The 14,172-nt window shown below is 47.5% G+C and overlaps 1 protein-coding gene, 1 long non-coding RNA gene and 1 pseudogene across 4 annotated transcripts; 1 reads left to right on the top strand and 2 right to left on the bottom strand.

Annotated features, from left to right (window-relative positions):
- Positions 1-147: 147 nt before the first annotated feature.
- On the bottom strand, positions 148-6,589 carry Dpagt1 (dolichyl-phosphate N-acetylglucosaminephosphotransferase 1). 3 transcript variants are annotated; one of them, XM_040729735.1, is made up of 9 exons: positions 6,447-6,589; positions 5,607-5,727; positions 4,965-5,178; positions 3,876-4,022; positions 2,386-2,470; positions 1,473-1,661; positions 1,080-1,167; positions 761-916; positions 148-678 (listed from the first exon to the last, which is right to left on the bottom strand). In XM_040729735.1, exons 3-9 carry the CDS (start codon positions 5,137-5,139, stop codon positions 613-615), a joined length of 906 nt encoding a protein of 301 aa, XP_040585669.1. In that variant the 5' UTR covers positions 5,140-5,178; positions 5,607-5,727; positions 6,447-6,589; the 3' UTR covers positions 148-612. The 3 variants fall into 3 exon arrangements, with proteins under 3 accessions (XP_040585669.1, XP_005069480.1, XP_012968230.1); XM_005069423.4 differs by lacking the exon at positions 6,447-6,589 and adding an exon at positions 6,076-6,402; XM_013112776.3 differs by lacking the exons at positions 148-678; positions 6,447-6,589 and adding an exon at positions 6,076-6,402 and having other exon boundaries at positions 777-916; positions 1,061-1,167.
- A 114-nt stretch (positions 6,590-6,703) lies between these two features.
- LOC121133419 lies at positions 6,704-8,989 on the top strand. Its single transcript, XR_005870247.1, has 2 exons — positions 6,704-6,890; positions 7,000-8,989. It is a non-coding gene; the product is annotated as an uncharacterized LOC121133419 (long non-coding RNA).
- Positions 8,990-12,067: 3,078 nt separating this feature from the next.
- Positions 12,068-12,649, bottom strand: LOC106021084 (annotated as a pseudogene).
- Positions 12,650-14,172: the final 1,523 nt, after the last annotated feature.

The raw sequence follows: 14,172 nt of genomic DNA, 5'->3' as shown, positions 1-14,172 counted from the left end.
AAATGCCCATATGAAAGATAAATCCATCAGGCTGGGGATAGATGTATTCAGTGATGGAGCACTTAAGTACAAGGAGTTCAAGCCTCAAGCACCTCAAAGGCTAGAAAAAAAAGAGGGAGAGGAGTGGATATACCTACAGGAGCCAAGTAAAAGACAATCCTTTATTGTCACCATTTTGAGCACATGGCCCTGCCTCTGCTCTTCCTAATCAGAACACTTAATTTAAAGTCAAATGTGAGGTTACCTTGGAGTATAGAGCCCTAACTCTAGCCCCTAGCTCAGGTCCTCTCTCAAGGTCCGGCAAATTCAGGGCTCTGAAAGTTGAGCTGTGAATATTTGCACAAAGAGCTGCTACGTCCCCTTCTGAGGCCGCAGATGGGACAGAAAGGGAGAGGGTAGCAAGCTGAAGAAAGCCATAGGCAAAGTCCAACTAATGGACTAAGTCTAATAATTAGGTCCAGGCCAATAGTCACAGGTGATTGGAGAAGCTGAAAACAAAACTGAAAAATGGACAGTCGGAGAGGCCTGGACCAGAAGGCAGTCTTGGACCAGACGGGTTGGTCCTGAGTGAGGTCCAATGGAGACTGTGGTAAAGGGCAGTCTTCAGGGAACTCAGACGTCATAGAAGAGCCGGACAAGCTGGTATCGAATGGAGAAGGTGACAGCACTGCTCAGGACCTACGAGAAATGGACTGGAATAAGAACCAAGGTGAAACTGAGACATGCGCATTTACATAATTTACCCCACCCTCAATTTTACCTGCAAAAGCAGCAGGAGCAGTGTGAGATTTCTCTCATGTATGGGCCCAAAGACTTTAAGTAGCAAGTTGATGAGGGTCATGTTGTTACATTCAGTGAAGGCACCATCCTCACTCTCCCCTTGATGAACTGTCACTAGCCGGAGGCGCTCTGCTACCTGGAGGGGCCAGAGGCGAAGACAACTTCAGTTACACACATTTCCTCCACAGGGGATCTTCTTGATGTTTCCAAATTCCCCTTGGGTCTAAGAAGACCTAGGTTTCCCTTTTCTCAAGTAAAGGATGGTGGCCTGGGGCCTTACCTCCTTGTTACCTTGTTACCTTTAAAATAAAGGTGCCCAAGAAAGAGAGGCTCTTGGTCTTGAACTTGGAATAGCTCATCTCCAGTTTGCCTGTCTTCGTATTGAGTCTGTAAAGGGAATATGATGTCATGTTATTGAATCACTACTCAGAACCTTCCACCCTGCAGTTACTAAGAGGACCAACACTTAGCGCTGAGATGTGTTTCTGACTCTGCTGCTTACATCTGGGTGAGGGAAACTGTTGTAAGCATCACACGTTATATAAGTAAATGTGTCTCATAAATTAGAATGCACCACCCACATACAGTTATCCCTTCTTTTCCTCCACTTCTTGCATAGGAAATGGACAGGCTGGCTTTAGCTATCCCAAGTGAAAAGCTATAATGCCCCTTTCAAGCCCCAGAGCGCCTACCTGGGTATGCGGTGTCTCGGGCAGGGGATGATGTGAAAGAGTTGAGGCAGTGAGTAGAGGAAATTGAACACTTGTGGGATAAAGAAAAGCAGCATGGTCTTGCTGAAGTGTCCCAAGATTCCCACCACGGCAAAGGTCATGCCAGCAAAATAACAGAAGGTATCTCCCACAAACACCTGTGACGGGTACCTGCATGGGAGAGAGGATCTGAGCCAATGACAAGAGTCATTACTGACCCTTTCTTTCACATCAGACACACCAACAGGCTAGTCCTGACCCTGAGTTCTAAGGGAAAGGCTATTCCAGAAACTCTGTCGGCTCCAAGGCCCTAAATTCATGGGTTCCATGGCATTTATTCCCAGCTACTGCACGGTAGACAGCAATTAAACAGTAACTACCAGGCTGGCTGTATGGCTCAGTGATAAAGCAGTCACCTAGCATGTACAAAGTCATGAATTTGATTCCCAGCACTATGGTGTGTGTGAGGGGAGTGAGGGGGGTACCTAATAGCACATGTCTGTATTCCCAGCTGTGATAGCAATTGAAGGCAGGAGGATTATAAGTTGAGTCCAGCCTTGACAACACAGTAACTTCAATGCCAACTTGAGTAACTTAAGTGAGACCCCTACCCCCACCCATCTCAAAAGAAAAACGAGGGCCAGGGATATAGCTAAGTGGTAGAGTGTTTGCCTAGCATTTTGAAGACCCAGATTCAACCCCCTGTGCCATAAATACATGAATGTTCATGCTCACACACAAAACAACAGGAATGGCAAACCACTACCAATGGAAGACCCAGAGAATACCCAACAAAGGTATGTACAACTTTAGCCTCTCCATAGAAGCTGGGTTATGTCCAGACCATCTCTCCCACATATGTCAGTCACTTTCTCTTATCCATAGGCCTACTTACCAGTTATGGTATAGCAATCCCAAGGTGGTAAAAAAAAATGGTATCATGAAGTAGAGGGAAAAGACATGATCATCCCGATAATCACCTTTGGAGCAGAGTAAAGAGAAAGAAGTTAGCACCCACATCCCCTGTGTATCTTAGTGTCGTCTGTGTCTAATTTATGTTCCTAGTCATCAGGAACACCTCACCCAAGTCACTTTCAAAACCAGCTCTACCCTACCCTGCCCACACTGATCTCCAACTTCCTATGTAGCCAAGTCTGGCCTCCACCTCCCGTGTGCTGGGTTTACAGGTATTTGCCACCATGCCCAGCTCCAACTTCCTCTTTCATGTCACCTGGGCAGTTCCCAATACTCTAGCACTTTATTGGGCCTTCAAAAACTAGTGACTTGTCTTAAACGTGGCTTAGAAATTCCAGCTGAGGTCTGAATACCAGTTTTACTTCCTAGCTGTGTGATTTGAATATGACACACTGAATCTTCTCTAAGCTTCCATTTTCTCAAACTGGATAATGCCCGTTACACAAAGCCATCATTTAATTTAAACAAGAAAATGCTTTAAAAGTGCTTAGCTTTAGCTGGGGGCAGGGAAGGTGCACATGCCTTTAATCTCAGCATTTGCATCTCTGTGAGATCCAGGGCCACATGGTACAGTCCTATCTCAAAACAAAGTGCTTAGTTTTAACAAGCACTTGTTGATGTTCATTAACTAAAGACAACCAGAAATAGCTAATAGTCAAACTTGGGTTTGAAACCAAATACCACAGGGAACCATAAACCATCTCTCTCAAGGGGTGCTGAAGGGCTTTAGGATTTGTTTTGGGTAATTTGGAAGAGGAAGAAAGGAAGTAGAGATGTGCCCTGAACTGGGAGCTCTCAGAAGGCATGACTGATATATATATATATATATATAGCAAGAGGAAGTCAGGTGTCAGGTATAGTGAGCATGCCTATAATCATGGTGCTGGGAAGACAAAGATGATCATGAGTTTGAGGTCAGCCAGAATTACATAGCAAGAGTGTCTCAAAATAACAAAACAAAAAGAAGTAAGAATTGAATTGTTAATGGGAAAAAGTATCCTCTCATGTTAACTGAGAGGGAATCCTGGTCTTTTACATATTTCTCAGTGTTCTAGGTTTGTCTGTCCTCAGACATGATTAGAAGGGAGGGTCTCTGTTTTTTTGTTTTTGTTTTTTTGTCTTTTCCCACTATGGTCAGAGGGTGACCCTTTCTGATGCTGGGGTTGGGTGAAACTGTATGTCCAATAGAAATCCTTGGTCTAGCTATTCATGACAATCAAGCTATAAATGACAGCATTGCTGTTTTTCTTTCTCATGCTTAACTCCTTATAGCTGTTTGCAAAGTAAATAGCTTCCATTCTAAAATTGCTTTTGTGTTGTCCCCACCCCCCGAGGAATTCTCTAAATCTACACCAGGCAATCCCCTCAACACTCAGGCATCTGTTTCTCCCTATTTCCAATCCCACCTACCTTCCAGCTCCACCAGGTTGAAGACAATGATAGAAGCAGAGATGACTAGTGACTGACCAGCCTCTAGGCCATTAATTCCTGCTAGGATATTGATGGCATTGGTACAGAACACTGCAAGTAGTCCCATGTAGACGTAGTACAGGATTCCTGGGGAAACAGGATCAGATAGTACTACCCAGGGAAGTAGGATTTGCACCTTTTTTGAGAACAGAGCACAGGATGAATGAAAGGATCTGAATAGCCGAGGCCTAGTAGCACAGGTCTATAATTCCAACTACTTGGAAGGCTGGGATAAGAGGATTACCTGTCTGGGCTAAGAAAGTTCAAGGCAATTTAGTGTGTGACTGTTTTGAAATTTTTTGTTTTGTTTTCAAGACAGGGTTTTTCTGTGAACTCACTCTGTAGACCAGGCTGGCCTTGTACTAACTGAGATGTGCCTGCCTTTGCCTCCCTAGAGCTGGGACTAAAGGTATGCGTCACCATACCTAGCTTTGAATTTTTTTTTTTTTTTTTGGTTTTTCGAGACAGGGTTTCTCTGTGGCTTTGGAGGCTGTCCTGGAACTCGCTTGGTAGTCCAGGCTGGTCTCGAACTCACAGAGATTCGCCTGCCTCTGCCTCCCGAGTGCTGGGATTAAAGGCGTGCGCCACCAACGCCCGGCTAGCTTTGAATTTTTTAAGAGGCTTATTTTATGTATAATGCTACTTTGCATGTACATCTGCACACCAGAAGAAGGCATCAGACAGTTGTGAGTTATCATGTGGGTGCTGGGAATTGAACTCAGGACCTTCGGGAGACAAGTGAGTGCTCTTGACCACTGAACAATCCCCAGTCCTCCTGTTTTGAAAGGCTTTGGTGTAGCGCAAAGTGCTTGTCTAGCAAGCATGAGGTCTTAGGTTCAATTCCTTGATACAGGAAGGAAAAAAAAGATAGGAAAGAATGAAGGAAGGAAAAAGAGTAATCTGGGCTGATACAGAAAGGGAGTACTTGGTGGAGAATATGGACCACCAGGAAGGGTGTTTTAGTGGGATCTCGAGGGAAGGGTACTCTGAAGTGGGTGCCACAGGGGAAAGAGTGATAGGACTACTCACCCAAGTCCAAATGCAGGCCAAGAATCCAGCGGAAGGGCTTGGGTACCACAATGGTTGTATTGCCGAAATTGGTGAAGTAGACCATGAGGAGAGGTAGTGAGGCAGCGGTGGGCAGCAGCAGCTTATGGCGCCAGCGCAGATTGAGCACATCGTCAGCGAAGCCCAGGAAGATCATGCAGCAGATGGCAAGGAGGGCGCCTATCAGGGCCACAAACTGGGGAAGGCTCAGGACAGTCATGACTCAAGCCTACTTACTATTCTGCCTTTCAAGAATTCCTGCCTCCAGATCTCTCTGTGAGTTCGAGGCCAGCCTGGTCTACAAGAGCTAGTTCCAGGACAGCCTCCAAAGCCACAGAGAAACCCTGTCTCGAAAAACCAAAAAAAGAAAAAAAGAAAAGAATTCCTGCCTCCTGTCTTTTCCTTTTTTTTTTTTTTTTTTTTCTTTTCCCATCTTTTCATTTTGAAGTTGAGGATTGAACCCGTGGCTTTGGGCACACTAAGGAGGCTATCACTGAGCTATATCACCAATCCAAGTATTCCTGTCTGTACAGTTGGGCCCACAAGTAACCTCTGCCCAATCCAAATAACCCCAACTCAAGCAAGTCCCCGGCCCCAGCCAACCGTTCCCATGAATGCACTTACTTCATGGTGGGGGAATGCCTTACACTGCTCCTTCACAAAGCAGTTCAGGAAGGGGAAAGGGATGAAGCAGAAGAGGATGATAAGGAAAACAGCACCGCTGATCACTCCCTGGGACTCTGGGCTGAGGCCCAGCAGCAAGGAGTGGAGGAGGAAGAAGAAAAGGGCGTGGTCACTCACTATTGTATGGGATTACAATAACCCAAAGTGACTTTCTTCCCAGGATTTTGTTTTGTTTGTTGGGGAGTAGGGAGAGTGTGCTTAGGGAAGATGATACTACTGCTAGAAGTCCCGACACCCAAAGCTCGCATTTCGTCCTTCCCAGGACAGACAATTCTATCAACCCCCACCCCCACCCCGAGTTCTGGGTTGCTTAGGTTAGCTGTCTTCCGCGCAAAGCCAAGCACCTCAGTCCTTGCCCCTGTCCTGTACAACCTGGCACCCTACCCCAGCACATTCATGTGTGACTCACATCTGCTGCCGGCTGAGTTTGTTAAGGTCCTGGCCACAGAGGCGCGCGGCGATAAAGTGGCTACGGAAGGCAGGGATGAGGGTGACAGTAGCCACAAATCCCAGCAGCGAGCCGATCAAATTCACTAGCAGCGGCAGCGGCAACTCCGGGAAGGCCCACATGGTGACCCGCCGGGGGCCGCCGCTCCGCCGCCTAGTCAGCTAACTGGCAACCCGGCACAATCCCAGAGGCCTCGGCAGTCGGCAGTGCCGCTTCCTACACGCAAGAGTATTCCGCGCCCGCAGGAACAAAACCCAACTATGACCTGACCCTCCCTCCTGACCTGCAAGAGGCTCTGTGAAGCAACCTCGGCTCTGCTCGGCTGCACCTACCCATTGTTTCCGCCCGGATCTTAATTGCAAAAGAACTACCGCTGCTGAAGACCGAGGCACCATTTTTAAAGCGGGCACCAGAGCCGGACGAGTGGTGTTATTTTTAAACTAAACTTTTGTTCGGCAGGAGCGGCATCATTAGAGTTTTGGAAACTCAACCGAAGAAAAGATAAGTGGATACTCTCGGAACATCATATTGTATAGCTTAAAGCGGAAATACGCTTTGCCCAGTTCCAACATGAACGCTTCCTTGTACCACGTGGCTGACACAGCTAGTTCTGTGGTTCCACGTCGTCCCCCACTCAGGTCGGGCTTAAAGGGCTAGCAGCCTGAGCTTAATCTGGAATACCCCGGGGCTGAAAAGAAGGCTACTGAAAGCCTTTGGTCAGGAGGGAAGAGAGTGTGGAACCACACCTGCTCTTTGCAGGAAAACTGTTGCCAAAGGTAAACACTGCTTCCAGAAACGCAGCCACAATTTGAAGGAATTTTGTAATTTCGTAAGCTCAGACACTCGAAAAGTCCCTCCCATTTTTTTTTCTTGTTCACGATCCAGGTACTTTCCCCTCAACAACCCACCCACCTTCTGCCTCCACTATAGCAGTTTGTTGCTGGGCAACCCACGGTTGCATTTCGCCACTGACGGAGCTGTTCGTGCGTTCGGGTATTGGATCGAAACAGGGACTTTAACTTGGTGTTGGATTACCGCACCGTGCCAACCTCTCAAAACACAGAGACAAACTGAGATACTGGAAAGAGCTAAGGAGCAGGAGAGTTTAAGCACACGCCTCCGGTGAGCCTGTGGGTCCCAGTCAGGTTTCTTCCTCCAAGTCGCTTGCCTTTGGACACCTGCTCTTCTGCAAATAGCAGTTCACTGAAACAATGATCTTTTAGGTGGCAAATGTTTTCTATTCCTCATAGAGGTCTCCACCACAGAGACTTGGTGACAATAGCATGGCATTTTGAGTTGACAATAGAATGGTATTTTGTCCATTCCTTTTAAATGTAGCATGCTCCTAGAGTCAGGGTGAGGTTGACATTTTTAGGTCAAGGATAACCTTTCTTTTCCCTCAAAACCAGGTATGAAATGTCCCTTCTACTTGAAAATAGCTCTTAGTAACACAAAAGCCCAATATATGTGTGTCTCTCTTATACATACCACACACAAATTTACTCCACAGTATACTAAAGTTTGTGTGTGTGTGTGTGTGTGTGTGTGTGTGTACATTCAAGCAAACACCAGGGAGGCAAATGTTTCTCTTTCCGCTGGTGTCCCCTGAGGGCTAGGACACAAAGATATCTGTGTTCAAGGCATCATCGAGCATGGCGAGTGAGTCTAGAAAAGATATAAAGAGCGATAGGCGTGCACGGAAGTGAGAGGGCCTGGGGGGTATTATAATATTTCTGTAGTGAAAGGGTAAGGATCTTTCAAACAGGGAGAGTGATATACAAGGAGCAGGTCTGAAGGCGGAGCAGATCCCCAGAGGAGGGAGCACTCAGCTATCTCGTTGATCAGGGCTGAGACTCCCTGGAGGTGTGAGGGACATTCTGTATCTTTTTTTTTTTTTAATTATTTTTATTTGGAGGCCATTCCTAATGAATCTTTTTCCAACCTGGCTTAAGCCTTAAGTCTCTTTGTGTCCAGAAGTCACTGTTTTACCCACCATCCACCTAAGAGGGTGAGAGGACTTATCTAAAGACAAGGCACTAGGGATTCATCAGCTACGTGTCCATGTTACATCAGAAATGGTTACTTGAATACCTGTCATATAATCTGGATAATTTTGCTCCCATGATGATAGTGCTCCCTTGATTAACAGAGAAAGAAACAAATACATGGCTCACTTGAAATTTGTGTCTCTCCTGGTAATAGTCTAACCATGTGTACGTATCCTGAAGAGTCACTCATCAGTCATCACGGGGACTCACAGATCTGCTGAGTTGCAACTGTCCCTGTGCTGAGCAGACAGCACACATCTACCAAGCAGCCGAGTGCCTCCCAGTAAGCAAGGCCAACCTACTATTAAATCAATCCCCTGACAAAGCATAGCTCAGAAATGTTTCACCGTGTGTGAAAAGACCACAGGAGCTCTGTAAAGTCTGGGGCTCTGAAACTTGCAAAGCCTGCCAGTGGCCCTGGCCTTTTCTTCCTGCCTTTTTCCTTTCATTCTAGCTAGCAAAACTCATCAACTGGGCCGACATGGATTTGGAAATAATACAGAAATTCTTAAGGTCCAATCAACTGGTCTAGAACTCACTATGTAGAGCAGTTTGACCTTGAACTTGTGGCAATTCTTCTGTCTCTCTCTTCTGAATTATACACGGCATCACATCCAAGTTAGAGTTCTGGTTTTGTTTTATGTTTTGTTTGCCTCTGCCTCCCGATTGCTGGGATTAAAGGCATGCGCCACCACCGCCCGGTGAGTTCTGGTTCTTAAACTTGACTGGCAATAGGAATTCTAGAGATTGGGAAAGACGCTGAAACAGATTTCTGAACAGGGCAGAAATTCCCAGTATTACTACAAATAAAGGAAAGAAAGTATGGATTCAAGTGATACCCCTTCCTCTTTAAAGAGCTCAGACAAATTGAATACTAACAAAGGTCAACCTGAAATCTAAAATGAGAGGTATCATCAACTTAGTTTTAAGCTGCTCATGATATTTGGTCTTAGTGTTCCCTTTGTGGTAAGATATCTTGTCTTCTCTAATTTTTGTTTGTTTTGAGACTGGGTCTTTTTGTTGTTGTTGTTTTGTTTTTTTTCAAGACAGGGTTCCTCTGTATTGTTTTGGAGGCTGTCCTGGAACTCGCTCGGTAGACCAGGCTGGCCTCGAACTCACAGAGATCTGCCTGCCTCTGCCTCCAGAGTGCTGGGATTAAAGGCATGGGCCACCAACACCCGGCTGAGACTGGGTCTTGATACGTAGCCTAGATTGGTCTTGAACTCAGAATCTCCTGCCACTACCTCCCGTGTGCATGCTGAGATTATAGGTGTGAGCCACCATGCCCTGTCCAAGTGACACTAGTCTCTGAAGCTATCTGAACCTCAACCACTGAGGTACCTTTTATGGTAGATTGCCTTGATAGCACCTTTGTTCCCCCTTTATACAGTGCTGGGGGAGGAACCCACAGTCTATGCATGTTAGGCCAGATCTACCACTAAGATGTACTCCAAACACTACTGGACTATTTATTATCTGTGAAGACATTTTTAAAAATTTTTTTTTATTTTTCGAGACAGGGTTTCTCTGTATTGCTTTGGAGGCTGTCCTGGAACTAGCTCTTGTAGACCAGGTTGGCCTCGAACTCACAGAGATCCGCCTGCCTCTGCCTCCCGAGTGCTGGAATTAAAGGCATGCACCACCAACGCCCTGCCCTGTTAAGACATTTTAAGACAGGGTCTTACATATCCAGTCTGGGCTTGAATGTACTAAGTAGTCCATATTGCCAGCCCGGCCTTGACTTTCTGATCTTTCCACCTTGCTTCCGCCTTCCAAGGGCGGAGTCACAGTGTGTGCCACCATGCCTAGTTCATGTGGTACTGAGGTTCAAGCTCAAGGCTTTGTGCATGCTAAGCTAGCACTTTACCAACTCAGCTAGACTTCTAGTTCCTTGATTACTGAGGTGGGGGCGTGGTGGTTGTACCCTTTTAACTCCAGCACTCAAGATGCAGAGGCAGGAGGACCACTGAGTTTAAGGGCAGCCTGATCAACATAGGGAGTTCCAAGCCAGCCGGGACTACGTAGTGAGACAAAATAACACAGCAACAAAAATGACAGCTGGTGCTAGGTGGTGGTGGCACACACCTTTAATCCCAGCACTTGGGAGGCAGAGGCAGGCGGATCTCTGTGAGTTCGAGAACAGCCTGCTCTACACAGCAAGTTCCAGGACAGGTTCCAAAGACACACAAAGAAACCCTGTCTTGAAAAACAAACACACACAAAAAAGACAACTGGCAAATCTCTATGGCATAAGAAACTCCTAGGTGCTATAGGGAATACAGTGATAAAAATGCAGTTGCTGCCTTCAAAGACTACTTCAGCATAATTAAAATACATTCTTTTGCCGGGCGTTGGTGGCGCACGCCTTTAATCCCAGCACTTGGGAGGCAGAGGCAGGCGGATCTCTGTGAGTTCGAGGCCAGCCTGGTCTACAGAGTGAGTTCCAGGACAGCCTCCAAAGCCACAGAGAAACCCTGTCTCGAAAAAACCAAAAAAAAAAAAAAAAAAAAGATACATTCTTTGAGTATGAGGGAATAGAGATGAGTATGACATCATTTCTATCCTGCGTTTCCTGATGAGTAAAACAAAGTGCTCATATAATCACCCAGCTAAACCATAAAGAGAAATGAAAGAAGCACTCAAAGGCTAAGTAATAGGTGGAAGGGAGATATGGAAACCAGGAAGACCATGCAAGACACTTTTGAAGCAGGATCTGGCAGTATGTATACCTGCATGCCAGAAGGGGGCACCAGGTCTCAATATAGATGATTGTGAGCCATCATGTGAGTGCTGGGAATTGAACTCAGGACCTCTGGAAGTGCAACCAGTGCCCTTAACCTCTGAGACATGTCTCCAGCCGCTGAGAACTTTTTTTTTTTTGAGACAAGGAAGGTGTTAATGCACAGTTTTAACTGATCTAGAACTTATTGTATAGACCAGGCTGACCTCCAAGTAATAGAGGTCAGCCTGCCTCTGCCCCCACCCCCTCCAGTTTGGGGACTAAAGGCATAGGCCACCATGCCCAACTTCCCTGTACATCCCAGTCTGGCCTTGAATTCACTATACTTCCTCAGCCTCCAAGGTGTTGGGCTTACAGGTGAGTCCCTACTCATTGCTAGATTGTTAGAGAACAGAGTTCTTGGGAGCTCCAAATATTCCCAAAGAAGAGTTCTTCATGGAGAAAGACCTTGCATTTCAACAGTTTCTCATGTTGCTTGCATCCCTGAATATGACTCTTCTTCCGGGTGATTCCTTTCTCCCAGGTTATGTATGGCCCGGAGTTCTGTGCTCCATTGATTCCATGTCTTCTGCTCTTAAAGACTGGAACTCTAGGGGTCACCATTAGTTTTGGGTTCACGGTGTAGGTCAGGCTCACAACAAAGCTGCCTCATCATCTCACCTCTGCCCATCATTCCTTACAGTGAAATCAGGGATGCCTCCAGCTACGTACCCTGTTCTCTTCTGGATTAGACCCTGTTGCTGACAGTGTCCTCCCTGCCCTACAACCCTCAACCATGTAAAACACTGTTTACTCTTAGAGGCTCGTTCCTTAGACAAATGTGTTTGAAAGATATTTAACATCTTCTCATCCTATCTTGAGTGTAGAAGGGACCTCACCATATGTCATGAAGATGGGCTCTTGGGGAATAGAGTTCCTCTGAGTCTGTTTGTTTTTGTTTTTCAAGACAGGGTTTCTCTGTGTAGTCATGGCTGTTGCTAGAGGTTCATGTTCTGTCAGGTCCCGCTGCCCTTCTCAGCCCCAAATAAACACACAGACACTATATTATTAACTGTTGGCCAATGGCTAGGGCTTCTTATTGGCTAGCTCTCTCTCTCTCTCTCTCTCTCTCTCTCTCTCTCTCTCTCTCTCTCTCTCTCTCTCTCTCTCTCGGTTTGTTTTATCATGATTTTATTGTCTTCATAACAAGATCAGCTTAGAACTGGATCACTTGGCCCTTTCTCCTCTTATCACCTCCCAGCATCTCTTCCTGGCCAGCATCCTCTTAGATCTGCAGTTGGGCTCCACACAGTCAAGCCTCTGCACAATCTTCTTTGTAGTTTTAGCCTTTTTTCAGAAGACAGGCTTCGTCTGCCCACCATAGCCACTCTGTTTCCTGTCACAGCGCCGCTTTCCCTGGGCACACACAGAGTCCTTGCCCTTCTGTACTGTGTCACTCCATGGGGCTGGTGCTTGCCACATTTCTTGCAGAACGTCCGGCGGGTCTTAGGACCAATCACCATGTTGGCGGGATCGATATCCGCACCAGCTAGCTCTCTCTTAATTATTAACCCACAATTACTAATCTATGTATTTCTATATGGTCTTGGCTTACTGAAGGATGCCCACACCTGTAAGTCCTTTATGGTCTACTAGGCGACTGTTTTTGGTGCTTCTCTTCCGGCCTCTCCCACAATTCTCCTTGTCTCCTAGCCCCACCCATTTTCCTGTTTCTATTGGCCAAACAGTGTTTTATTCATCAACCAATAAGAGAAACACATACACGGAAGGACTTCCCCCATCACATGGCTATCCTGGAGCTAGCTCTGTCTACGAGGCTGGCCTTGAACTCTCAGAGATCCACCTGCCGCTGCCTCCCAAGTGCTGGGATTAAAGGGATGCAACACAACTGCCCAGTCTCTGACTCTTTTTATAGACACCTTCCCTTGTCCCCAAGAAGCAAGATGAGCTCCAGTCTCTCAGGAATCCAGAGAAAAGGGTATATTCTGAGACTAAACTGCGCAGTGTCCCAGAACAGCATTTCTTTGGAGTTGGCATATTTGGTTTGTAGGGTGGGGCTTGCTATAACAAGGTCTCACCCAGGTTGGTTTCAAACTCCTCGGCTAATATATCATCCTGCTTCAGCCTCCTGAGTAGCTAGGACTACAGTCAGCTGGCACTACACGAGATGCCACGTATTTGGACGAGAGTCTTTTGACCAAATCTATAGATAGTCCAGTGCTACAATGCCAGCTCCCTTCTCTTCCCATCCCCTCTACACGTGCTCGACAGGCAGGAGCTGTTACTATGGAAATGTATTATTTTTAAAAACAGCCCTGAGCTTGGGAAATATCTCGGGAACAAACCCACGCAAGCAGGAGGTTAATAGGGGGGTTCCTGAATTCTAGCTCCAAGGGGAAGGAGGGTGATGGTAATGTTCTGTTCTCAACCTTTACCAGATTCAGGTTCATTTTTCTCGAAGTTGGTATTGGCTTTGGGATTTTCGCCAGGCACCTCTATCTGGGAGGGATACCTAACCCCTGCTTACCCAGGGCCTAGCTTCAGCCAAAGAATAAGACCAGAAGCTGCTGAGCCAGGTATTGGAAGTGGGTGGTAATTTCCACAGGGACCAACTCATTCTTAACCCCACAGGCGTCCAACCTGTAGAAATCTAAGAAGCTTAAGGGAAAACAGGCAGTACCGCAGATATGTGAAGTTCCCTAGCCTGGTTCTGAAGGGGTGCGCCCGGATTTCAGGGCAGGGCGGGGCGGTTTAAGACTCCGCCTATTTTCATCCCGGAACCCTCTGCGTGTGCAGTTCAACTCCCTGCCCATCCTCTAGCTCTGAGCGCCTGGCTGGCTAGGCCCCGCCCGGTGCGGGCGCGGCTCCTTTAAGGGTGGGTGGGGGCGGGGCACTGGCGGTGTTGTCAGTGTCAGTTCTGCGCACGCAGCCTTCCCGGAGCCGGCGCCGGCCCGCGAGCCCCGGTGTCTCTGCAGACCCGTCCCCGCCCGGGTCCACCCGGGCCCGCGCCTTGGGACGAGTCCGGTGGTGGCTGGCGACTAGCTTGGGTCACATCGCAGGACCTAGCGACCCGGATCCCCGGCTACGGAGACAGAGCCCAGGCGTCGCGACCCCGGAGGACCTCTGCTCTGTCGGTGGCACCTCCTGGTCCTGGGATCTCCGCGGCGCCTGCGAACCCCGGAGCCCGCGCGCTCAGCCCCGGGGGGAGCTCGCCCACGCCCCGCGGCCACACTGGGCCATGCTCCCCCCGGGGCAGCGGCTGAGCCCGAG

Source organism: Mesocricetus auratus, unplaced genomic scaffold, assembly GCF_017639785.1.
Source record: "Mesocricetus auratus isolate SY011 unplaced genomic scaffold, BCM_Maur_2.0 Super-Scaffold_100022, whole genome shotgun sequence".
Taxonomy (NCBI): domain Eukaryota; kingdom Metazoa; phylum Chordata; class Mammalia; order Rodentia; family Cricetidae; genus Mesocricetus; species Mesocricetus auratus.
Note: the sequence above shows the minus strand (reverse complement) of the source record. Positions and strands in the feature narration are given on the sequence as shown.

Coding starts and splice junctions, on each gene's coding strand:
- Dpagt1 (XM_005069423.4), bottom strand. CDS start 6,236: ATGTGGGCCTTCCCGGAGTTGCCGCTGCCGCTGCTAGTGAATTTGATC. Junction 5,728..6,075: donor AAACTCAGCCGGCAGCAGAT/GTGAGTCACACA, acceptor GCTGGGCCTCAG/CCCAGAGTCCCAGGGAGTGA. Junction 4,023..4,964: donor TGGCCTGCATTTGGACTTGG/GTGAGTAGTCCT, acceptor CTGTTTCCCCAG/GAATCCTGTACTACGTCTAC.